Source organism: Gopherus evgoodei, chromosome 2, assembly GCF_007399415.2.
Source record: "Gopherus evgoodei ecotype Sinaloan lineage chromosome 2, rGopEvg1_v1.p, whole genome shotgun sequence".
Taxonomy (NCBI): Eukaryota; Metazoa; Chordata; order Testudines; family Testudinidae; genus Gopherus; species Gopherus evgoodei.
The window spans coordinates 66,868,594-66,894,718 of record NC_044323.1 but is presented as its reverse complement, the minus strand read 5'-3'; the positions used below and the strand labels follow the sequence as shown (position 1 = coordinate 66,894,718).

The window sequence follows — 26,125 nt, the reverse complement described above, 5'->3', positions numbered from 1 at the left end:
TATTAGCACTTCCAGTTCTTCCTGCTTATTACCCATACTTCTTGCATTTGTATATAGGCATCTAAGATACTGGTTTGATCTTGCCTCCCAGGTTTGCCCTGACCCTCCTTTCTCTCTGCCATTATAGCCCATGCTCCCTCCTATTTCCAACCCATCTCCCAGGTGTTGTTCCCCACTTACCTGTGGGCTTTGCTCACCTGTCCCCGTCGAACCTAGTTTAAAGCCCTCCTTACTAGGTTAGCCAGTCTGTGCGCAAATAAGGCCTCATCAGACTCATCATAGAAATGCTGGTTGATTGGCTGGGAAAGCTAATGATGACTTCAGCAGGAGACCTTTGCACCATACATTATCCTTTGCAAAAGAAAGATCAATGAATGCAGCTGCTGTTTTTAATTTTTGCTGGTGGCCGGATTCTGAGTGGGTGGCTAAGGCCAGCACCTGGTCCCAGCAGTTGCGACTGGTTCTAAATCTGGCCTGCTCTTTGGAGACCAGTTGCTCCAGTATCAGCTGTAACCTTTGAAGTAGGAGCCACTCCAGCCGTTACAGTAACTGCTAAGGAGGGAGACGGCCAGTAGCTGTTCGTAATGTACTGAATGTTAGTCTTTCGATGTTCATTTGAACTTATTTAATAGGAAACTAAAACTCATTAGGCACAGTGCATACCGTTTTTGTATATTTATACATATTAACTTTACACGTCATCAAAGAGCACAAGTCTTCTCTAAATAGTGCACTAGGACCTGCTGTGGATTATTTTACTCATCCATCTTTATACAGAAAATGATAATGTCTAATTTAAACTTTAAAAATTAGTTTTCTCACTGAGCGGAAAAATTGAAATCTTGAATTTTTTCAATACCTGTTTCATGAATGAATTTTCATGGGTGTTGTTTACAAGTTTGGGTAAGTGTGAGAGCAGGATATGAATGTTTATTATTCATTGTAATTCTACAACTGTTACAGCTAACCTGTTTCCAACCAACATTTTTATCAGTTTGCCATGTTTGGGCAGCAAATTACATTATTTTCCTTGGGAATAGTTATTGAATGTTTGGTGAGATTCCCACAGTATTTAAATGAAGCGTTTGCTTGACAACAAGTTTCTGAGATTTATTCCTAACCAGTTATGCAAAACACTTTTAGGAGGTATCACTCGTAAATACGCCATTGTTGAAAACAAAGCAGCTTTTGTTTCATATAGTAGCTGAATTCTGAAAGTGCGTGTGGCTCCATTGTTCTTTATGTTGAGCTATATGTGACTCATGTCCTGCTCTGCCCCTAGGGTTTTGATAGCTTTTGAACTACAACCACCATTTAACAACGTTGGAAAAAAAATATGTAAAGTACAGAAATAGATTTACTTGGCTTTGCAAATAATTTATAAGCCATATAATTCAGTGGTTCTTCAGTGTATATCAGTGTTTATTCTGCAGATAGGAAGATGCTCTCAGATTTTCTTTGATTTGGGCTTGATACTAATGCACGCTTTCATAAAGGTTTTATTATATTATGAAAAAATCATAATTCAAGAATTACAGTTCCATGATAGGATAAGTATTGTAAAGCAAAATGTTGCCATTCAGCTGTATGAATAGAAAAAAAAATTATCAAATAATATATAAGATCTCAAACCTGGGAGAGTAATAAAATTAGATGTGTGTGTGGGTGGGTGGGTGCTTTAATATAGAACAGTGGAATCTGCCCTTTTGCTCCATTCCTGCACAGCCAAAGCTTCCTCAGCAGAGGAGCTTGAGCTGAAGGCAGAGCTGGGGGCAGAACTGGGGATGGGTGTTTTCCTTATTATTCACGTGTTACCACATCAAGGTTTGAATTGTTGAATTAAGAAACCGTAGCTATGAAAAACCAGAATACCAATGGATATTTCCACGTCATGTGGAGCGCCTTGCATCTTCTGTTTTGTGCTTTATTCTCATAGCATTTTAAAGGTCAGTGTCCCACATCTGAGGTATGTTCTGAATTACTTATTTTCTCCTCCTTACCCCACCCAGTTAGTCTTTGTGCATACTTGTTTTATAACACGTTTCCATGCATGTGTGTGTGAGGGGGAGGAATAGTGTTAGAGAGACATAAAAACCCTGCAAAAGCTAAAGCCTGATGATTCAGGTTCCCCACTGATCAGTTGTTTTCCCCGGATATTAACGTGTATTTTGGGTGCTGGATAGTTTACAAAACTTTCTGTAGTAAAAAGACAAGCGTTATTTGGGAAATAATCAGAGTTCGGAGTTAAAGTAGTATCGCCATATATGACACATTTTAACACTCTGCCAGAAACTTCTAATACCAATTATTTAGTTCAGTGGTATTCAACCTGTGGTCCATGGACTCCTGGGGGTCCACAGACTATGCCAAGAGGATCTGCAAAAGGTTGTCGTTACCATAGAACAGTGGTTTTCAACTTGTGGTCTGCAGGCTTCTTTGGGTATTTAGACTATATCTAAGATTTCCAGAGAGGTCTGTATCTCCATTCAGAATTTTTTAGGGATCTGTAAATGAAAAAACATTGAAAATCATTGATTTAATATAGTGAGAGACTGCAGCAGGGCAGGAGGACAATATTTAATACAGACCAAAATAATGAATAACAGGAAACATATTCACAAAGGGATCTAGCTTCATATTAATTCCATCCTCTATAGTTCAGCTTCTTTGTAATGTACCTTGGAATCATAGGATTAACATTCGTCACTGTCCAGTTTTCATTCTTATGTTTTAGTCCATTGTTCTAGTACATAGCTACAGCTGACGTCTTAAAAACTGCACTGTACGGATGCTAAATAATGTTCATGTAATCTAGTAACTTGAGGCCATCTCACCCCATTTCCCCTGGCTGCTTTTTACACCTTATGCCCTGAAATCTTTTCCGCTCTGGGCTTTCATGGCTCTTTTGTTCCTTCTAACTCTCTGATCATTCCATCAGCATCTCATTTGATGTATGGATCTCCACCCCTTTTTCCATTTTATGGGGGTCTATTGCTGTAACACGCTTCTGGAAATACCCAGAGCTGTGAGACAGCTTTACCTCTCTGCCTCAAGAAGAGCAAGTTTTGCTGGTGAGTAGACCTCCGTGTCCACTCCATGACACAGCAGCAGCAAATCACCTTCCTCATCAGCAAACACCTGGCCCAGACCTTGCCTAGCAGGTAACAATCAGCATAGTCCAGCTCCCAGGCTCCTCAGAGATGTTTCTCTGCAATGCCCAGCTCCTCCCACTGTGCAATCACAGAAGATATGAAGTTCACTGTTCTGTCAGACATAGCTTATTAATTTAATGGAGGTAAATAGATCCATCTTTTCAAACACAGCACTGAATTGGTTTATAGTAAAAGTAAAACAGGTTTATTGACAAAAGAGCATGGATAAAGTGATACCAACTAAAAGAGATAATGGTTACAAGAAATGGTTACAAGAAATGGTTACAAACAAATAAAAGTGGAAAAAGGAATCTAAACAGCTAAAACTTAATCTAGCAAGATGAAGTTTTTGTTCAAGATGGTTTTTCTGCTCATCCACAGTCTTCTTTCCAGCTTTTTACTGGCTGGCCTGGCCAGGACCTATCTCAAAGATGAGATCACTTGATTTCTTTGTCTCCTTAAGGTGAGAGATCGAGATGGAGTCTCTCTCTGTTCCTTGTATTCCCAAAGGATTTTCTTTTCTTACAAGTCTGGAAGGCCTCCTGGGGATTCAGTCTCCTGTCTCTCTCTGGGTTTCAGGAGCCATGTTAGTTCTGTCTCTCGCATTCCAGCTCAAGATAACCCCACTGGTTTAGCTAATATGTAATTGAGGTAAACCCACATTTCTTTGTCTAGAACAGACCTATTTATCAATTTTACCTAGGCTGGAATATCTTTGTCTTAAACATGCTCTAGTAACGTCATTCTTAACTTCACGTGTAAAGTTAGAATATACATTTTTACGAAGATCTTAATAACCAACATGTTGCTAGCTTTCATATAATATATTTCACAAGACATATTTTGTACAAATATTATTGGTGTGCAGGGAGTGAATACAAGACTTGTCCCTTTTTCTTCTCTCTTTGCATCTATCTCTGGGTGATCTGATCTGGTCTCAGTTACCATCAACGACGTGAACTACCATCTTTACACTGATGCTTTTAGATCTGCCTTTCTAACCTGTCTTCTTCTGATCCAGTTCTAGATCGCATCCCCACTCTCTCTCATCTCATTCTGCATGTATTAAATTTAACATGGCCAAACTGTACTCCTTTTGTCTCCTATGAAACCTTCTGCAGTTCCATATTCAGTCACATTTGACAACACTACCATCTTTTTCTCTGTTGGTCATGTCTGTAACAAAAGCTTTGAGTTTTCATTCTTTCTTGCAGGGTTTTTTGTTGTTGTTTTTTAAATGCTGATGATGACAGGGCATGGTGTTAGTGATATAACATTTTTATTAGCAAGAGTTTAGGATGATAGCATTATTCACAGGTAGCAAAGCATGGTTCCCAGACGAATGCCAGTAAAGGGGTAGATTTGCATAAAGCTTAGTACTGTGGGTGGAGAAGGACAAAGAGAAGCTTTTCCCTTCCCTCGTTGCATTCCAGTGCAGCAGGTATCAAGCATAAATTTGTTGTTCTGTGATGTGCCTCTGAGGCATGGCACAGAAATCAAAGCCCAAGGAGAGTGGAGGGTTAAGGTGAATGGAGAGGTTCCTGGCATAGTTTAATCAGCTCTGGGGGCCTGCCTGAGTTATGGTAGCCTCTCTGGGCTGCCCTATGCGCTACAGCATGGCCCAAAATCTCCCTGGCACTGTGTACTGTGGCATTTTCTCTGAAATACCCATCCTGGACTGGGTAAATCCCCTGTGCCAGGGCTTGCAAGGGGGATCCTTGAAGAACAGACTTTCAGCTGTTTTCCTTCTCCAGCCACATATAAGACTATTAAGCTCCATTTACTCTGCTCCAACTCTTTTACCCAAAGTAAAGGGGAGAGAGCAGAGGTGAGGATTTCACTCTTGGTACCCAAGGACCAGGGAACTGTAGCATCAGTGCTGGCATTAGGAACTAGCAGAACTAGAATTGCGCAGTGCACACTTAAATGAATTGAAGGGGTCCATAGATGCTATTGCTGTGTATATTCATAAGTGCTTCCTGAAATATTTCCAGAATCAAGTTAGGAAGGTTGCACACCTGAATTGGGATGGAAGTGGAAGTAGCCAGCTGACTAGATTCTCTAAGGGTAGGTCTGCACTACGAAATTAGATCCATTTTATAGAAGTCGATCTTTAGAAAATGATTTTATATAGTCGATCATGTATGTACCCACTAAGCGCAGTAGGTTGGCGAGTGATGCACTGTGGGTAGCTATCCCACAGTCCCCGCTGCCCATTGGAATTCTGGGTCGAGCTCCCAATGTCTGATGGGGCAAAAACATTGTCGCAGGTGGTTTTGGGTGCATGTTGTCAGTCTTCTCTCCCTCCCTCCTTGAAAGCAACGGCAATCAATCGTTTCGTGCCTTTTTTCCTGGGTTACCCGTGCAGATGCCATAGCACGGCAAGCATGGAGCCTGCTCGGCTCACCACTGCTGTTGTGATCATTGTAAATACCTCACACATTATCCTGCAGTATGTGCAGAACCTGGGTAGGAGACGTCAGCATGAGGACGATTGTGAGGAGGACATTGACACAGATGTTCCTGGAAGCATGGCCTGTGGCAATTGGGACATCATGCCGGCAGTGAGGCTGGTTGATAGTGGAATGCCGATTCTGAGCCCGGCAAACAAGCTCAGACTGGTGGGACTGCATAGTGTTGCAGGTATGGAATGATTCCCAATGGCTGCAAAACTTTTGCATACGTAAGGCCACTTCAATGGAACTGTGTGAGTCGCTTTCCCTCGCCCTGAAGTTCAGGAATACCAAGATGAGACCTGCCCTGACAGTTGAGAAGCGAGTGGCAATAGCCCTGTGGAAGCTTGCAACGCCTGACTGCTACCGGTCGGTCGGGAATCACTTTGGAGTGGACAAATCCACTGTGTGGGCTGCTGTGATCCAAGTAGCCAAGGCAATAAGTAACCTTCTACTAGCAAGGGTAGTGACTCTGGGAAACGTGCAGGTCATAGTGGATGGCTTTGCTGCAGTGGGGTTCCCTAATTGTGGTGGGGCGATAAATGGAACACATATCACTATCTTGGCACCAGACCACCTTGCCAACCAATACGTAAACTGCAAGGGGTACTTCTCAATGGTGCTGCAAGCACCGGTGGATCTCAAGAGATGTTTCACCAACATCAACATGGGATGGCCAGGAAAGGTGCATGACGCTCGCGTCTTTAGGAACTCCAGGCTGTTTGAACAGTTGCAAGAAGGGACTTACTTCCCAGACCAGAAAATTACCATTGGGGATGTTGAAATGCCTATAGTTATCCTTGGGGACCCAACCTACCCCTTGCTCCCATGGCTCATGCTCATATACAGGCAGCCTGGACAGTAGTAAGGAGCAGTTCAACTATAGGCTGAGCAGGTGCAGAATGGTGGTAGAATGTGCCTTTGGATGTTTAAAAGCTCGCTGGTGCTGACTAGGTTAGACCTCAGTTCAACCAATATTCCCATTGTTATAGCTGCTTGCTGTGTGCTCCATAATATCTTTGAGAGTAAGGGGGAGATGTTTATGCCGGGTTGGGAGGTTGAGGCAAATTGCCTGGCAGCCAGTTTTGAACAGCCAGACACCAGGGTGATTAGAAGAACACAGCTAGGTGCGCTGCACTGAAAACCAGTTTCATGACTGGTCAGGATATGCTGTGACAGTTGTGTGTGTTTCTCCTTGATGCAAAACCACCCCCTTTGTTGAATTTACTTCCCTGTAAGCCAATCCTGCTCCCCCCCTTCGACTACAGCTGGCAAAGGAAATAAGGTCCCTGTTATTCTGAATCCATGCATTCTTTATTTATTTAAAAAAAAAGTGAGATCACTGACAAGGTAGCCTGGGTGGGGTGTGGCAGGAAAGAAGGACAAAGCCGCATTGCTTATTGTAGCCACACCACAAATCAAAGCTGTTTGAATGACAGCCTTCTGTTGCTTGGGCCATGCTCTGGAGTGGAGTGGCTGGGTGCCTGGACCCTCTCCCCTACCCCCACCCCCACGTTTTTGGGTGTCTGGGTGAGGAGGACATGGAACTTGGCGAGGAGGGCAGGCAGTTATACAATGGATGCAGCAGCAGTCTATGCTCTTGTTGCGTTTCCTGCAGCTGCACCAGACGCCTGATCATGCCCGTTTGCTCCCCCATTAGCCTCAGCATCTCCTGATCACACTCACTGAATGCTTTCCAGGCTTTGGCCACTAAATGCCTCCATGCATTCACCTGTGCCCTATCAGTGCGGGAGGCCTGCATGAGCTCTGAAAACATGTCATCGCGGATATATTTTTTTCACCTTCTAATCTGCGATAACCTCAGGGACAGAGATGATATGGGGAGCATAGAAACCTTTGCACCTGCAGGGGCGATAAAAAGGGAGAGTAAAATTTAAGAAGAGATATTTCTGAGAACAAAAGGGAGACTCTTTCACAGTGAATCAAGCAATTCACAGCAGACAGTACATGTGCTTTAGGTACATGGTCGCATTTTGCCTTTTCTATTGAGCGCCTGCCAGTATGGTGACACATTACACACGGCTGGGCAACAGAATTCGGTTTCCAGGCAGCCATGGTAAGCCAAAGGGTACGCGGGGTTGGCTTCTTCCGCCTTCATAACATATGGGAATGGTTTCAAACTGCAGTGCTCTCTTTTCCCACAGCAAGCAATGTGGTTGGGTCTGCCATTTAAAAGGAGAGGGGTGTGGTTTTGGGTTGGATGTGCAGCACACCCCTCCTCCCACCCTGTGGCTATTCCCTTTTAGCCAAGCGCAAACAGCCCAGCATGAATGGGGTCCTTTTACTGTTCCCTTACAAAAATTCCCCTATTTCAACCAGGTGACCATGGATGATATCACTCTCCTGAGGCTGACACAGAAAGATAAAGACAAATGTTGCATGAATGCGACCAAAACCCAGGACCATTCGCTGCCATGCTTTGTGCTGCAATAATTCCAGACTAGTTGCTACTGGCTTGGCATAGTAAAGTGTCCTACCGTGGAGGATGAAATAAGGCAGTCCTCCCCAGAAACCTTCTGCAAAGGCTTTTGGAATACCTCCAGGAGAGCTTCATGGAAATGTCCTTGGAGGATTCCTGCTCAATCCCCAGACACGTTAACAGACTTTTCCAGTAGCTGTACTGGCCACGAATGCACCCCAATTCTTCAGGGCAAATCAAACATTAAACACAATTGCTTGTAAGCCCTGTAGAGTAGTTACAAATGTGCACTCACCAGAGTGCCTTCCCTGCCTTCAGGGTCTGGGAACCCGCTTTGGGAGGGTATTGGCTCCAGGGTGATGAGATGGTCCTGGCTGCTGGGAAGAACAGATTCTCCACTTGTCTGCTCCAGATTCTCCTCCTCCTCCTCCTCTGTGTTGTGTGAGACTCCCTGCCCCCTTTGCAGATGTCCACGGACAGTGGTGGGGTACTGGTAGAGTCCCCCCCTAGAATGGCATGCAGAAGCAGCATGGTTGGGTCTCTGACCCACAGCGACCGTTTGTCTCCTTTGTCTTGTGGTAAGCTTGTCTGAGCTCCTTAACTTACATGCAGCACTGCTGTGTATCTCTGGTAAAGCCTCTCTCCACCATTCCCTGTGTGATTTTGACATATATATTTAAGTATTTCTTCTTTTTGATCGGAGTTCTGCCTGCACAGATTCTTCTACCCATACAGCAATCAGATACGGTGTCTCCCATCACTCCATGCTGGAGCTCGTCTGCAATTCTGGCAAGCTCGTTTGCAATTCTGGCACTTCATGGCCACCTGTGCTGCTGAGCTCACCATGAAATGAAATTCAAAAGTTCCCAGGGCTTTTCCTGTGTACCTGGCTAGTGCATCGGAGTTGAAAGTGCTGTCCAGAGCGGTCACATTGGAGCAGTCTGGGATAGCTCCAAGAAGCCAATACTGTTGAACTGCACAATGCTGCATCTGCACTACCCCAAATTCGACCCAAGAAGGTGGATTTAGCTCTACTCCCCTCACCAGGGAAGAGTACAGCAGTTGATTTTAAGAGCCCTTTAGGTTGAGGAACGGGGTTGGTTGTGTAGCCGGATTTCTTATAAAATCAACCTAACGCTGCTAATTTTGACCTAACCTCGTAAGCGTAGACTAGGGCTAACTTAATATCTGTGGAGATCATGAAGGTTATAGCCATCAGCTTTCTTCTAGGGATCAGGAATAGTATGTCTGTTGTGTGTCCTGATTGATTCAATTGGCAATCTGGTAATAGCACACCATCATTGTGGGAGTTCTGACTGGTGCATAGATTTGGCTAGCCAAGTTTCTAATCTGCTTCTACAATAAGTAAAGGTGCCAAGCTATAGGTCTATATGTGTGTGACTGTTTGCATGACAGCATGAGACATGGTGCTAATTTCTGAGCATGCTCATGCTGACTGAAAGTTGGTGGCAGATAAGTACTAAGTGATCATTTAGGAAAATACTGTTCTTTGTGTTGCAGGAAATATTCAAGAGGTCATATTACAGGAACACTTAGAGAAAGAGGATGAAATTCTGATATCCCTGGCAGGCTTGAAGCAGGTACAGATATTGACTGAATTCAGCTTTACAAATATTAATATATTAAGTTTTACAAATCCTCTTTTTCTGGAGGTGAAATTGAACCATAGAGAGGTCAAGTTTCCTACCCAGTCCTAATTTCAGGAAGTCTATGGTGGCCTGTGAGTAGAACCCTGGTAGCCTTATTCTCAGTTCTGGGCTTTAACCATCACTCTTCCAATGCATAACATACACTGCATTCAGTATTCATGCCTCTGTCTTCTGTACCAAAAAAGCTGATATTCTGTGTGTCATTTGATTTGAGGAAAAAGTACTACATTCCTTTAACGAGAATATTACTAAACAATGTGCATCTGTCTCTAAGAACTATTTCATTAGGGTTAGCTCTAGAATATCTTTCAACTGGAATACCATAATATATGTCAGCTATGTGAGTGCTGGGGAGAGCACATAGGTGGTTTGTTCTTTTTAAATATCTTAGGTACTTTGTGCTTTCCAGTTTCTGGTAGAACCTTGTTTCACTGGTGCTTGATCCTTTAATCAGTGCAAGTATTACCATTAATATTGTTTTCTTCTTCAAAAAATATAGTAAATCGTTTAAAAAAACATAGTGTATGAAAGGCAGACTGTCTGCTTTGCGTACATTAGCCCAGGCTTCAGATATTTTAGATTTTTCCTAATGTTCTGAATTATTTGTCCTCCTGTTCGGCAAATAGATCAAGGATATTCTAAAGGGTTCCTTGCGTTTCAACCAGAGCCAGCTGGAAGCTGAAGAGAATGAGCAAATAACAATAGAAGATGATCATTACTGTTCCAGCAGTCAGAACAAGGAGATGGACGATGCCCTAAAAGGATCTGTTATGGCAAAGCAACACTTCCTCTCAGCGCTTCAGGTAAATACATCCATTTCAGCCAAGTTGCTGATACCCTAATGGAAAAAATGTGGCATTCAATAAACATCTTTAGAACATTTTTCTTATGTTCCTAAAATTTCACAAATGTCTTGTGACAATTAAAATAATTTTTTTTTGTGATTCAGACATTTACCTAAGAATGTAATGTAAAAAAATTTGTTCCAATTAAATAGCTTTGTTTATAAGTTGATACAATAGCAAATAAGACCTAGAGTTCCCTTAGCTGAATGAGTTTTCCCAGGGTTTGAATTATCCATTATCAGAAAGGAGACAATGTTGTTCGCTGCTAGATAAGGCTCTGAGCCCAATCCTACTCCCACTGAAGTCAGTTTCAAAACTCCCACTGACTACATTGGTGCAGGATCGGGCCCTTTGTGAATAGGTAAATCAAGTACAGTTGTTTTTTGTTTTTTTCTAAATAGTTATCTTGGCTTCTTCTCAATAAATTAGTTTCATATTTTAAAAGATTGAAAATATATCTTTAAAGAGAGTTATAAAGGTATTATTGGTGCTGGGGATTTAAAAACTGAAAGAAAATGTTTTCCTGTGGGTAGACTATTCTCATTGCCTCTGTCCTCTAGAATTTCATTATGCAACAGCTGATTACTGCATTGCACCAATGTATCCATATTCACATGCCAAAAAAGATGCTGCTAAATCACTTTAACCTTCCATTCCCTTTCAGTTGTTTGAGGTTTCTGTATTGGCTTTCTCCTTGAATCAATACGATGTTTTCATCCCACATGAAAAACATACGGTTACAAGGCAATAGATTTATTTCCATCCATAGTAGCACAAGGTTGCATAGCACACGGTTTTTGTCATTTAGTTGAGCTATGATCTTATATGAACAATTAACTATGTATGCAGATTAATAATATAATTATAATTCCCAATAAGAGCACCTCAGCGGAGTTCTGATGTTAAATCTGCCATACACCAGCGCCAGTATCAATACCAACAACACTGGGAAACCAATAACAGCATTACCATTGCCATGGTCCAGTCTAGGCTGTGCTCAGTTTTCTACTACAGCTTGTTGAATCAACTCAGCAGTGCTGAAGGAGTGAATGAAAGCAAATAGAAAGAAGAAATACTTACCTAAACCTAGTAAAACAGGATGTTGCGGTTTATAATAAAAATTTTCTTGCTTTTAACAGCTGTTAAAAATTGTATTTTAATATTAAAAATAAAATATATCTTATTTTACTTAATTATGTTAGATGCAAAGATAAAAGGCTTTTAAGTTTGTTTACAAGTTCATTTATAATGGATGTTGTCACGGATCCTAGCGAGCGCCCCTTCGCGGCCACCTGCTAGGACTGCTGTGAGGGGAATCCAAGCCTCTCTGCTCTAGCTCCTCAGGAGTGTGTTAGGCTCATGGAATCTGGGCAGAGTCCAGCCACTGCCCCAATCTCAGAGTCCCTAGACACACGCTCAGGGTGAGATCTTGTAAGTGCACCCCTTTTCTGAGTGTTTTAACCCTCTGTCCAGCTGCCTAGCCCCCCTTCAAGACTATCTAGTACTTAAACACACCCCTGTCCCAGAACACCATTCCCAAAAGGTGTGAAGCTTCTGGTTCACAATTTAAATCCCTCGGGTGCACCACAGTAGTTGTGAAGCAACCTGCACACACACGCTTTGCTCAATCTATCAACCTGTACTTAAGGATGCTCTTAACAGATAAAGCAGAGGAGAGTACAGATCATCTAAAACATCCTAAATGCAGCATCCCTCACTGGCTTATCCTTCTCTTGGGATCCTTGGAGGACCATCTATATTCCAGCAGGCAGCAGGGCTCTCCATCTCCTTGCCTGCCACTGCAGCAGCCTCCCTTGCCTTAGCAAAATGACTCTCTCCCCTAGTGCCTCCCTGTGAGTCCTTTAATAGACTCCGACTGGGGTCACATACTTCTTTTGTTCAGCCTTTTGGTAACTTTCCACTGCTCCCCTCCCTTTAGACAAGAGGAGAAAGTGGCTTCTCCAAGGTAGAGCAAATCTGTTGTCCCAAGGTGTTTTACTTTGAATAAACTGTCACTGAGTGCTGATTAATCACCATTGTTTCTGGCCTGGCAGAGGCATGGCACAACCCTGCTAACTCATAGGGGATCCCCATACACATATAGGTATTCCATTATACAATTTCATAAAATCATTCAGAGTTCAGAAGTGATACAAAAAGAACTCCCAGTTCATCACAGATGTCATTACTGCATTTAACTGTGGTTATTAAAACAAGGCTTTTCTGCCATATTGAAGGCAGTGGTTAAACTCCATTGGTAACCTGCTGGAGTTACATATGGGCTAACACAGGTTTAACCAATGCCTTCAATATGGCAAAAAAGTCAGGTTTTAACAAAAGTTGTTAAAGCAGTAATGACATCTGTGATTTATGTAAGCTCGAAAGCTTGTCTCTCACCAACAGAAGTTGGTCCAATAAAAGATATTACCTCACCCACCTTGTCTCTCTAATATCCTGGGACCAACACAGACACAATGGGATTGCATATGGGAGTGCATATGTAATGACAGCCCTTATTTTGGTACTATAGCTTCTCACTCTTTACATAAAAAATATTTTTGCCTTAGTATTGAAATGGCAGATGCCTTATTATTAATAATCCTTAACACTGATTCACAGTATAAAGTGAAAGATACAGTATAACACAACACACTGTGTTAGATTGTGCAAACATTACTCAGGCTGGAAAGGATTTACTCTCACATTGTTATTATTGGGGCTGTTCATGGGTAACTGCTGGCAAATGTGAGTAAGGGTTGTGCAATCTAACCCTGATAAAACATTTAATACGGTTTTGAGCTTTAAATGGTTAATATCTGCAGATTATAGTACATTTACAGTTTAGGGTACAGTGCATTTATTCTTATTAGCATTCTCTCATCTTATCTTCTGGGAGCTCCACTTATAGTAATGAGCATCAGTTTATTATAGTAACAAAAATAAGAAATTAGTTTTAGAACTGCTTATTGTTGGGAAGAAATATTAATACCCCAGCATTCTTTGCTGTTTCTGACTACATTGTGTTTTGCTTTAGTAGGTAAAATCAAGTAAAAAGAGAAGACGTTTTGACATTATGTAATCAAAATTAAGAGATAAAAACTGCTAAGTTTAGTAGCCTGAGAAATTAGAGCATTAGTTAATTCTTTTCCAAACAGGACCACAGTCCAGCTTTTTAGTCTTAATGAGGGTAATGTGCTACAATGATGTTTCCAAGTCAAACTAGAAGCATTTTCTGAATACAGCAGAAAGTTTAAAAGTTCTAAACATTAATTATTTAGAACACGTCGTGTTGCTTTAGTTTCATTCCTATTTAATGTATTTCCAGCAAAATACATTTTACTACATTTGTGGCTTTTTTCCTAGTGCAGTAATGTGAGTAATTCTGTTTAGTATGGCCTTTTATGGCTGCTGAGTCTGTTATGTAGAAACTATATTTATATTCCAGAACCTCTGGAAAATGTTTTGGGCCCAAATCTCTTCTCATCTACTCTAGTCTCACACCAGTGTTACTCAGTTGACTTCATTGGCATTACTGCAGATTTATATTAGTGCAAATGAGATTGAAATCTGGCCCATTGTCTTTCATATTTTTTTAGATACTGGTCATTTGTCACTTCATTAATCAAAAAAGAAACTTACATCCCACCACGTATCTCAGTTTCCCCATCTGTAAAATGGGAGTAGTGATACTGACCTCCTTTGTAAAGAAAACACTTGGCAATACAAAGATGAAAAACGCTATATAAAAGCTAAATAATATTATTTATACCACTCTACTATATATGTTTGGTCATAGTGGCACATTGCTCCAGCACTTGACATTTTATAAAGAATTACACATATAAGGAGGACTTTTTTTCCCTAATGCTCCATTTTTAACTGTGCTACAGTGGAATAAGAAAAAGCCTCAAATAAGATGTGCAGCATTAATTTCAGTAGCAATACAGTTGATAAATAGAAATCTTGCATTGCTAAATATTGTATAATTAACTCATTATCTTTTTACCTAGCCCAAGAAGGAGACAAAATGAGTTGCTGCTGTTTTTCCAGGCTTACTTAAAATGTATTCTTCTTGTTAGCTTTAACCAGTTCACAGTATGCAGGCAATTGAAATAAACCTGATACTAGTATCTGATATTCATCAGGAAAAAACTTTTGGAGAAGCCATATGGCACCAGGTGAAAGGTTGTTTACTTTCAAAAGCTACTGGAAGTATAATTCTGTCATTTTTCATTTATTCAGTAGTGGCAGCAGATGGAAGAAAACATGGTTCACGTCAGTACGAGTTTCCTGAAATAAACAGACAGAGCAAGGAGTGGGGAGACATATTTTTACCTCTGGAAATACCAGCATCAAAATAATAGTGTGTTCTAAACACAGACCTATATTTATAACAAGCCTTTATATCATATTGAAGGGAATGGGTACATATTTCTACCAAACCCAGGTTTAGGGGCCCAAAATTTGGGTAGCCTAAAAATTGAAGAACATAACCATAAAGAAAAGAAGCTAAGAGATGATGCTTTTTTTTTGTCCAACCAGGCAACAAACAGCACATTTCAGAATTTAGGAAGCTGCAGTAACAGGCCCCCAGTAGAACTAGCTAAGGTGGTGCTTGTTCACTGCCTTAAGGAAGTCAGCCTGTTTGCCTTACAGATATCTTCAAGATCGCTAGCACTGGTAACCTATTTGTAAGTGTGTTGCTAGGTAATGCCTTTGGTTCCCTAGGGTAGCAGCCATCTTGGACAAGAGAGCTGGGAAGACTGAAACAGGGGCTAAGATGATGCCATCAGACTGGAATTATGAAATACACTCAGTGCTCAAAATTAAATTTGTATCTGTGTGTCAGGGGCTTCCAAAAGAATGGGGAAAAGTGGATTATGTCAACTAGGGGTGTTTAAAATAGCTTTCATTACTGCTGTAAAAAGAAAAAGAAGGCCATGAAATTTGAAATGGAACCTACAGCCCCAGAAGACCTTAATCTGGCCCTCTGTAATGCTATGTGATGAGTGTCCATGGAATCGAGCAGGAGACTGTTGATTAATTTCTGGAGCTGAGCCGTTCTTTTACACTGTCTGTGTTCTCAGAGCCCTAGACACAATAGCTGATTAACTGACAGACAATGAAGATGGTAATTCAAATAGATCAGATGAAACAAAAACAGTAATTAAAGAAAAATTATATGTTTCACCATACAAAACGTGTTTAAATAGTGTAGTGTCTCTGTTTGTAAATTAGATCTGTTTGTTTGTAACTTCTTGAAGTAGTGAAAACATGTTTTTAAATTCACAAAAAGAGTAGAAAATTTACTACCAGTCAGTTTTAACTACTTTATGACTTTACTAAATAGTTTTTGGAACTCCTAATAATAATTTTTTCAATTTGGGTTTTATTAATTTTATAATGGTCATCTGAAGGAAAATAAATTAAGTTATTTTAAAAGGGATGTGTGCATGTAAAGATTAGCAAAAATATTCAGCTAAAGTCAGTTTTTTAGATCCATTAATTATATAATTGTTAATTGTTGTTGCTTGTGATTTGTCATATTTTTGTTGCTACACTGAACATAAGATGTTTCAATTTGTATTACACAGACAGTATTAAAATGGGTAATTTATTTATAGAAGAAAATATAAATAAAAATGAGAGTATTTAATATTAGTTATATAAGCAAGAAAATTTTTTTAAAATAGTCCCTATTGATAGTGGAAATGTCTCTTGAATCCCTTTAATACAAACTTTTCTTTGTTCTTGAGGTACTGAGTCACAATTCTTTGTTCTGATCTTTTTCACTCTCAGCTGATATTTTGCCTTGTTAATTTAATAATTTGTAGCAGTTACTTACATAATAGCTAGTAGCATAAGTTTCCTATATATCCTGTACTTCAGTCCTCCCAATCCATTGGTCGACTGAAGACTTTCAAGAAAGTACTCTTGTGTAATGAACAAGAGAGACAATGGGAAATGGCTATCAGCAGTAACTGCGGTAAAATAAATTTGGCAAGAGCCCATGGGGTACCTAAAGGCAAGTTATGGATCACCAGTACCTTAATGACACACATAATTTTAGGTACCGTATTACTAATCTGTCTCTCATTCACGCTGTTCCATATCCTTTATTTTATTCTTTTTTATTCTCTACCAGAGCCTCCCATCTCTTATCCTAAAGTTACATTATGCTAGGAAATATAACTTTGCCTGAAAAATCATTGTTGATGGAGTTGCTCCTGCTTAATGCACCATTGTCTGTTTGAGCCTTACATAACTGACACACGTTTCTACAGCTGCTCCTTCCGCTTCTTTTCCCTTTTCTCACTCTTGTGTTACTGTGAATCTAACAAGTTAGAATCAAGTTCATCTCACCTCAGGCTAACACAGAGTCACTGCTTATCCCATGTCAGACTGTTTGCCAGACTGTATTCTTACTCAGTGGCAGCTGCATGAAATTGACTAGGCACCCAGTCATGATCCCTAGTAGGTGAACAAACTGCTTCCTGTACAGGAACATGATATTAATGTTTCTTATGGAAAAAAGGGGAGATAATCTGCCATCCATTCAAGGTAACAGATTGCAAATTTGCTATTGAAAGATTTTCTGCTCCGCTGGATATACCATTAAGTCTCATGAATCAAATTGCGGCCCTCTTGAGGCACTGCAGTTGTTCCAGGTGGTGTAAAAGTTTGGTGAACAAGCCACCACATGGGCTAGGTGGAGATTCAGATCACTCTTCAAAATGTCATTTTACACCAACTTCTACAAGCCAAAGGTTCTCTAATACTAGGTCATCAACCAACAGAAAAAAATGTCACTGTAATTCTGATTTCAAAAAATCTTCAATACTATAATGTATGTGTAAGATCCCAAACAAAGATCATCTAGTTACGTAGAACTATAAGGAACTGCAGTAATGTGAGAGAGATGTACTTTAGTACCAGTACAAGCTCCAGTACCTAGTGATGTATTTTTAGTCTCTCTCAACTTTATATTTCATGCAAAGTAAACAAGTACTTTTAGCCATTGCTGTTTTGTTAGTTAAAAAACATATTTTTCCCTCATCTGCCCTTCTGCAATGCTTGCAATGAGTCAAATTCCTCTTGCTGCTTCTCCTCAGGGTTGAGGTTTCAGATTTGAGCATTGGGGTCATTTTTCATAGAGGGACTTTTGAGCATGGAATTAATTCCATCCATGTATCTAACCAGGGTCCTATTTAGTATCTTTAGGACACAGCGCAAGATACATTTGTATTCTCTGAATTTAACTGTTTGTGCACCTAAAGTACTAAGGGTATTTGTCAGGTCAGTGGGTAGAGATCATACAAGTCAGCGTAGACTTGAGTGCTTTCTCATATCGATTCCAATTAGGTGTGCGCGCCACGTGCACGATCATCGGAATATTTTTACCCTAGCAACACTCGGTGGGTCAGCTGTGGCGCCCCCTGGAGTGGCACCCTTATGGCACCAGATATATGCCCTGGCCAACCCAGCGCCCCCTCAGTTCCTTCTTACTGCCTGTGATGGTCGTTGGAACTGTGGAGCAGCTTAGCTGATCTCCGCTTTCCCTAGCATTCACTTTAGTACCTGTTAATAGTTTCTGATTAGTTAATAGTTGGTTATAGTTGTTAATAGTTGTGAATTACTTCGTATAGTTAGTTAGTTTAATTAGTGGGGGAAACAGGGTCTTCTCCCTTCTCCCCTATCCCAGTACCCAGGCCCATGCCTGGGTCTCCGGGCTTCAAACCCTGCTCAGCTTGCCAGAGGCCAGTGCCAATGGGAGACCCTCATGACTCTTGCCTAAGTTGTCTGGGGCAATCCCACCATGCAGACAAGTGCTGCATTTGCAAAGCCTTCAAGCTGAGGACCAGGAAGGAGCGGGACTTGAGACTGAAGCAGCTCCTTATGGAGGCAGCACTTAGCCCAGTCCCTTCCTCTGCGTACTGAGACTCGGCACCGTTGTCCTCGATGCAGAGTGCGCCTGCGACACCAACCGTTCCAGCACCGTGTTCAGACTCTGCGAAAGACTTGCAGCACTAGATCTCCCCAGCACCTCCACCACCATGGCGCAGGTCTCTGTCTCCAAGGCAGAAGCAGCAGCAGCCCAAGCAGGTGCCAGCCACTTCTTGTTTGTTGGTGTGGCAGCCGCCGACACTTCCCGTACCGCAATTGGAGCCACGTCCATTGCCAGAGCGCATAACACAAATATTGGCTCCTGCACCGTTGACTCTGGCGCCGCAAGGTCTGTTGAGTCCAGTGCATGTAAGCTCCCTGGTGCACACCACAGTCGAGCTGTGATTACCCTTCACACCGGAGACCTTTTCAACAGCGCGGGATTTGATCGCAATCTCAGAGCCGACTCCTTTGCAGCCAGCAGCACCTCTGGCACAGACAGTGCTGTCGAAGGGAAAGCTGTCCCTCATGTGACCGCCATTGCTGAGTGAAGAACAACAACACCAGTCCTGGTCCCGATCTTTTTCCTGGCACCCATCACAGTGTCGCTCGCAGACCCGGCACCGTTCTCGCTCTTGGCGCTAGTCGTACTCGCGACGCTACACCAGCTTGCAGAGATCCAAATCGTGTTATGGACTCCCGGTTCTGGTCAGAGCTGCACTCGACCCAGAGCCGATCCCAACACTAATCTCACCGCAGGTCGCCATCAAGATCCAGATCAGGCTCCCAATACCGATATGACCGCAGCCACGGATCGCCGGCATCAATGTCTCAGTACCATTCTGCCTCACGGCACTGGTCCCCGGCACTACGGCACTGTACAGCACCAGGGTACTCGGCACCAGCACATTCAGCACTGCCTCTGCGTCGTTGCACTCGCAAGGTGGCTACCACGCTAAGGACCAGGGAGTATAGGCCAGTGGCTAGAAGAAGGCGAGGACCCAGGCCACGAACCCCCACAGTGGTCCTTTTGGACCCCCCCCGGGCTTACCATGAGGCCCAGGGGGCTCCTTTGGGGGCTTCCTGTTCCTCCCCTTTGGAGCCCCGAGTACTGTAGACCACTGTGTCTCGCCCCCACCCCGGGAGGCTCTGAGGCAACTGCTCCAGCGCCAATGCAGGCCCACTCTCCTAGCATGATGGACCTCCACAAGAGGCCCTCACACATATCCCGGGGGTATCTTCCTTATCCTGGCCCGATGAGGCAGTGGCAGGGACTATGGTTTCTGGCCCTCCTCCTATGGACCTCCGCGACCACCAGGAACTGCTCCACAGAGTGGCGCGCAATATGAACCTCCAGGTAGAGGAGGTGATGGAGTAGAGGACCTTGTGGTGGACATTCTGTCCGCGGAGGCACAGTCCAGAGTTGCCCTTCCCGTCATACGAAGCATACAGGCCAGTGCCAAGACAATCTGGCAATTGCCAGCCTCTATTCCACCTAGGCCCAAGGGGGTGGAAAGGAAGTACTTTGTCCCTTCAAAGGATTACGAGTACCTCTATACACACCCCCCAGCCATGCTCCCTTGTTGTGGCTTCAGTCAACAAGAAGAGCAGCATGGTCAGCAGGCCCTGGCGCCTAAATCAAAGGACAATAGACGCCTAGACTTGTTTGGGTGCAAGGTGTACTCGGCTGGAGGCTTGCAGCTCAGGGTGGCCAACCAGCAGGCACTCCTGAGCCGATATGACTATAATTCGTGGCACTCTATGGAGAAATTCAAGGAGTTGGTTCCACAGGAGTCCAGAGAGGAATTTGGGGCTACAGTAGAGGAGGGCAAGAAAGTGGCCAGAACCTCCTTGCAAGCCTCTCTGGACACAGCAGACTCAGCAGCTAGGACCCTGGCCTCGGGCATAGCCATGCGCTGCATCTCGTGGCCGCAGGTCTCTGGCTTACCTCTAGAGTTACAGCAGACCGTCCAGGATGGCCAGGGCCTATTCTCCAAGAGACAGACTCAAGGCTGCAGAGTCTGAAGGACTTGAGAATTATCATGTGCTCTCTGGGAATGCATACCCCAGTAACACAGACCACAGCCTCAGAGGTCATACCCTCCCCCTCGGCCGAGACAGGACTTCTTTAGAAGACGCGGCCGAGGTGGTAAAAGGAAACATGCTGGACACCAAGCCAGCCAAGGCCAGATCCCTCCCAAGCCATCCGCAGGGCCTAAGCAGAACTTTTGAAGGTGCACCCAAGGACGGAGCACCAGACTCTATTCAGGATCCTTCCTCGCCTTTCCAAAATCATCTCTCCCATTTCCTCCATGCATGGTCCTACGCATGGTAGAAAGGGAATACTCCCTCCAATTTGCTTCCCCCACCCACCTGCCCCTCTTCCCCGTCCCTCTTCAGGGACCCTTCTCACGAGCACCTCCTTCTACAGGAGGTTCAGTCACAATATCTGCACTCCCTAGACGTTCGCAGGGCCCTGGCCTTCTACATTGAGCGAACGAAACCCTTCAGGAAAACGTCACAGCTCTTTGTTGCTGCGGCAGACCGGGTGAAGGGCCTTCTGGTCTCCTCCCTGTGCATCTTGTCCTGGATCACATCATGCATCCGTGTGTGCTATGACTTGTCTGGTGTCCCATCTTGCACCTTACTGCCCACTCCACGTGGGCTCAGGCTTCATCCTCTGCTTTCCTGGCACATGTGCCCATTCAGGAGATACGTAGTGCAGCGACTTGGTCATCGGTGCATACCTTCGCCGCCCACTATGCAGCAGTCCAGGGGTAATGCTGCATTTGGTTCGGCGGTCCTTCACTCTGTGACATCTCACTCCAACCCCACTGCCTAGGTAAGGCTTGGAAGTCACCTAATTGGAATCGATATAAGCAAGCACTCGAAGAAGAAGAGACGGTTACTCACCTTTGTAACTGTTGTTCTTCAAGATGTGTTGCTCATATCCATTCCAAACCTGCCCTCTTTCAGAGTAGCCAGCAAGAAGGAACTGAGGGGGCGCTGGGTCGGATGGGGCATATATCCGGCGCCATAAGGGCACCGCTCCAGGGGGCTCCACAGCCAATCCACCAAGTGTTGCTAGGGTAAAAATCTTCCGACAATTGTGCATGCGGCACACGCACACCTAATTGGAATGGATATGAGCAAGACATCTTGAAGAACAACAATTAAAGGTGAGTAACTGTCTTTTATGTCAGTTGTTGGCAAGAATTGTTTATTTTTCCTATGTCCAGTATCACAATGATGGGTATAATAGAGATTTTAAAATAAAGATGTGGTTTTTAGTTTTGCCACTTAGTCTAAATCATTTCCATGCTATTGTCTCACAGGCAACAGCTGAAACAAGCGGAAATTCAGGGAGCAGAAGCACTGATGACTATATCCTGGTTTCCAAAGAAGAGGAGGGAAATAAAGGTGGTGTTTCTGAGCATGAGCTGTCACTTCAGGCACACAAGGAGATGGCAACAAAGAATGAAGCTCCATCTCATTCATCTTTGGTCTTTTCTGATCCACTCATGGGCTCCATTTCTGCCTCCTCTAGTAACCTGAGTTCCAGCCCTGATGATGATAGCAATAATAGCAAGGATTCTGACTTCACTATTGTCAGCCCCTTGGACATCTAATTAAACAGCTTGGAGAGCTTGTGAGGTCAGTTACTAAACCTCAGCTGAAATAACTTTGATTCCACAGGGCTGGATGACTGACTCAGAAGGACAGAAGGTATATAAAGGTAACCCATTTCAGATGCTAAAAGCCTAGCTAATAGATCAGAGCACAAATTTGGTACAGGCAGTATATTGCAACCCTCCAAAGAGTATACAAATTTTGTAAAGATTACCTTAACAGCTGCAGTAGTATCCAGATCTAATATACAACTACTGGTAGCTGTAGGGTTATCTTAGCGGCTTCTAGAACGATCTTACTATTTACTTAGTTTCTCACCACATAGAATAACCTGCAGCATATATTCCAATGGATACCCAGAGGAGAGGAGACAAAACTACAGTTAATACATTTACTTTTTCCAACAAGCCAGGTTAGGCTTATGCTGGGTGGGAAGGGAACTATTTCGCTAGAGATTATGGGTAGAAAATGAGGGGAGACGAATCAAAGAGATGCAAAGCATCCTTCAGCAATTGGTTCAGCAACTGGCATCAAGATTACTGGAGTCACAGCAAAAACCTCTGACTAGTACTCTGAGAGAGAAACTATAAAAGATAAGACTAGCCCTTCAGGTATAGGAAAACACCAAATTAAATCTGAAATAGCCTCTTTAAAGCACTGGGAAGCTTGAATCTATACTAGTTAAAAGACTTCTAGTATTTCTGAGTGAGGTGGTATGGGGTTTGTGTGTTGGAGTAGTGTTCCTTTGGAATCTGTTTCTGTAAATGTTCTAAGAACTGTACAGCCTCTTTTATGTATAAGAATCAAGTCCATTCATGATAGATGGTGCTGTAGTTTTCCTTCATTGCAATTCTGTTACAGTTTAAGAAATAATTCACTTAGAAATGTGACTTGGAGTTATCCCCATTTATTTGATTAGAAGCATTGTCTGTTGTCCCAGAGGAGTCTTGAATTCCAAGGGACTATGAGATTCCTTTTCCTCTAGCCAGAGAAATCTGAGTGGTGACTTTTGCTGAAGTATAACTTTTAGTTCTCAGTCAACACATCTGTTCTGAGGTATAGAAATATGCTGGAGGCATGGCTTTGAAAAGGAGTGGATGTGGTTTGAAAATGAAAATGATATGGAGACTGATTCCAAATTACGGAGTTGTTGAAAATCATCCACCTTGCTGGAGTAATTTGTTTGTTACTGTGATAAGGAGAGAAGGCAAAGGAGAACTCTACTCAGATTCCTAGGGATGTCTGCAACAAAAGAGAGTGATAAAATGAAAGAACTTCTACTACTGTGTCTAAAAGAGATTCACAGTTGGAGAGATTAAAATGTATATGCTACTAATGGAGAGGTGAAAACTTTCCTTTGCAGATAGCTTGATTAGGTTTGATCTTTCCTTCTGAATCTAAAGGAAGTTGCCCTTGCTTTGACTTAAGTATGCCGCCAGGTTTATTCTCAGTAGAAGAGTCCTGAGTTCTTTATCTTTAATCCCACAATAGCTGGTACAGGTTAAAGACACAAGTTTGTGTCTCATTTTTAAGACTTCCTCACTACTGTGTTAAAGTAGAACCAGCTGTCAAATATTGGAAAGGATGGGGATCTGAACAGCAGAGTCCTACTTCTTTTTGCCTAATTTTTTTTTCCTCAGAATTAGCACTATCTCTCTTATCCCGAATTATATTGACTAATTTCACTTTCCTTGGGAAGAATTATTGTTTAATGAGATTAACATGTCTAAATCAGTGGTTTACTAGGGAAATTTTAACCATCTGATGGTGTTAGATCTGAGTAGACTGAAATAAAACAGCTTCCAGCTATTGGGTGAACATAACTTGCCAGGGAAGGAGGAAAAGAGCTCTGAGGCACTCATAATTAAAAGCACTTTATATCGCAATGCTACTAACCATGTATCCTCTGTATACAGATAGAATGACATGATCCCCATTGCTGGTCAAGAAAAAGGCAGTGGTTCAATGAGGTCAAGATTCTAATTAACTCTCTAACTTGTTTCTCTATTCTGAAAAGGAAATCTCTTTCCCATGAAATGTGGAATGCATCTGATAATAATTGTGAGGTTGTTTTTTGCATTCCATAATCATTCTTTAACTCTTTGAAAGTAACAAAAAGAAATTATTAGTAAATGGAAGCCTACTTTTTCAGGAGCTCTGAGGAGATACACTTATAGAAAGAATGCCACTAAATTACTATATATACAACAACAACAAAATCTCTCCACATTTATAGGATTTTATTTTACAGGACACATACAGTGTTACCATGCAATAACTTTGTAATTGCATGGCAAATGTTATGTTGTTTAATAAATGGTACATACAATGATCAATTCATCTGCAAGTAACTGGAGTTAAATACAGTTTTTCAAAATTAGGTGATGTGATATACTGTAGTTGGCTCTTAAGGGTCTAGTGTTGACTGAAATTAAAAGGTAATTATCACATAATTACAGCGTAGCCACCACACATGTACACATTTGAAAGCCACCATATAATTCTTCCAAAATTATTTGTGCCTTGTAAAATCAAGAAATACTGGAATGTTATGAGCAGGTTTAGCATCATGTGCGTGACAGGTTGAGGTGCCGCGTAGTCATGATGGCTGTTTGTTTTGCTGAAAAATCTTCAGTGCATAACATTTTGGAGGGGGTTTTATGTTGGTTTAATTCTAATCCTCTCATTTCTACATCTTCACAAAAAAACATTTCAGGATTTAACCTGCATGCTTGTGTGCAGGTTTATTTTGTATCCCTGGGTTTGTGCGAGTGTTGGAGGATTAAATAACTGTTAATTTAGAGCCTTCAGGTTTTTCTAGCATTACCACTTCCAGCTAGAGTTGTTGCTGATGTGGCACAAAGGTGAATTTGCTCAGGAAGTGCATATGTAAAGCTGGGGAAAGTGTTACGCACATCCGAAGAATCAAGAAGTACCATGTATCATAAAAACAAAATCTTCAGTGACCACAGCAGTCTGGCATGGGTAAAACACTTCATTTTTTAATCTTTTTTTAAGCATTCTTTTGTTTTTTGTCCATTTACTCCAGGGATCACATTGTCATTCTCTTGAACAGTCTCAGTGCCATAAAAGAATATGATTTGTACAGTTCTTTTATTCTTTAAATTTAGTGGTTGTGTCATTAATATCACATTTTTAAGCAAAGCTGAAAGTATCAAACTTGTTTTTAAAAACTCACAAGTTTGTAATAATCGGTGAATCTCCCTGTTGGCTGAATGTCTATTGTGCCCTGGGATTTGAACAAATCCTCGGCAGTAGAGAGACATTAATACAAATGAGATTTGAGTGAATCCCACTAGATGAATCCACTTTGATTATACCATGTCTCTCTACATTCCAAATACCATTTGTGGCTGCTGTTTGATCATACCAGAAATGTCATTAGACTTTTTTATATACATTAAGCTAATGTATAGTTTGAACAAAAGCTATAGTTTGGACGAAACGACAGATAATTACGCTATCTTGCCTTATGTTACAAATATACCATTTTAAATTGCCATTTTAAAACACAGGATTATTCGTTCTTCCAAAGATGACCTGCTCATAATGTTCATGGATAACACGTAATCTGATATAAAATATATGCATTGTAAATTACAGATAAGTGGAACTTCAAAAATATACCTGAGCCAATTTGAGGCTTATTGTACTGTATCTCAAGTCTGTACCAAATGATTGTTTCAAGGCTTGTGCATGTAATGTCAGTCATACCTTACTGCAGAAAGGCAGTCACTGTATTTTGACTGGGTATTCATTTAGTTGTGGAAATGTGTATCTTCACTCTGGAAGAATGTCTAACCTGCTTTATTAAAGAAAGAACTAACAAATGCAAATTCTTTGGGTGTCTGCTTTTATTCTCATCAACAACAACAAAAAAGGTGGGAGGAATCTGGTGAATAGGGATTAAAATATTACAACTATGCTTTCCCAAAATAGGGATGCACAGCTGCTTGAAAATAATATCTAGCTCTTATATAGCACTTTTCATCAGTTTATCTCAGAGCACTTCCATTGCTGCTTACATAGA

General features: G+C 42.0%; 1 protein-coding gene across 4 annotated transcripts in view; it reads left to right on the top strand.

The window, feature by feature from the left end:
• Positions 1 to 25,925, top strand: part of TBC1D5 (TBC1 domain family member 5) — a 518,872-nt gene extending 492,947 nt beyond the window's left edge. For all 4 annotated transcript variants that reach the window (XM_030550915.1, XM_030550913.1, XM_030550914.1 and 1 more), the window contains 3 exons: positions 9,567 to 9,646; positions 10,342 to 10,518; positions 21,780 to 25,925. In XM_030550915.1, coding sequence (XP_030406775.1) covers positions 9,567 to 9,646; positions 10,342 to 10,518; positions 21,780 to 22,073 — 551 coding nt within the window. In that variant the 3' untranslated portion in view covers positions 22,074 to 25,925. The remainder of the gene's footprint in view (positions 1 to 9,566; positions 9,647 to 10,341; positions 10,519 to 21,779) is intronic.
• Positions 25,926 to 26,125: the final 200 nt, after the last annotated feature.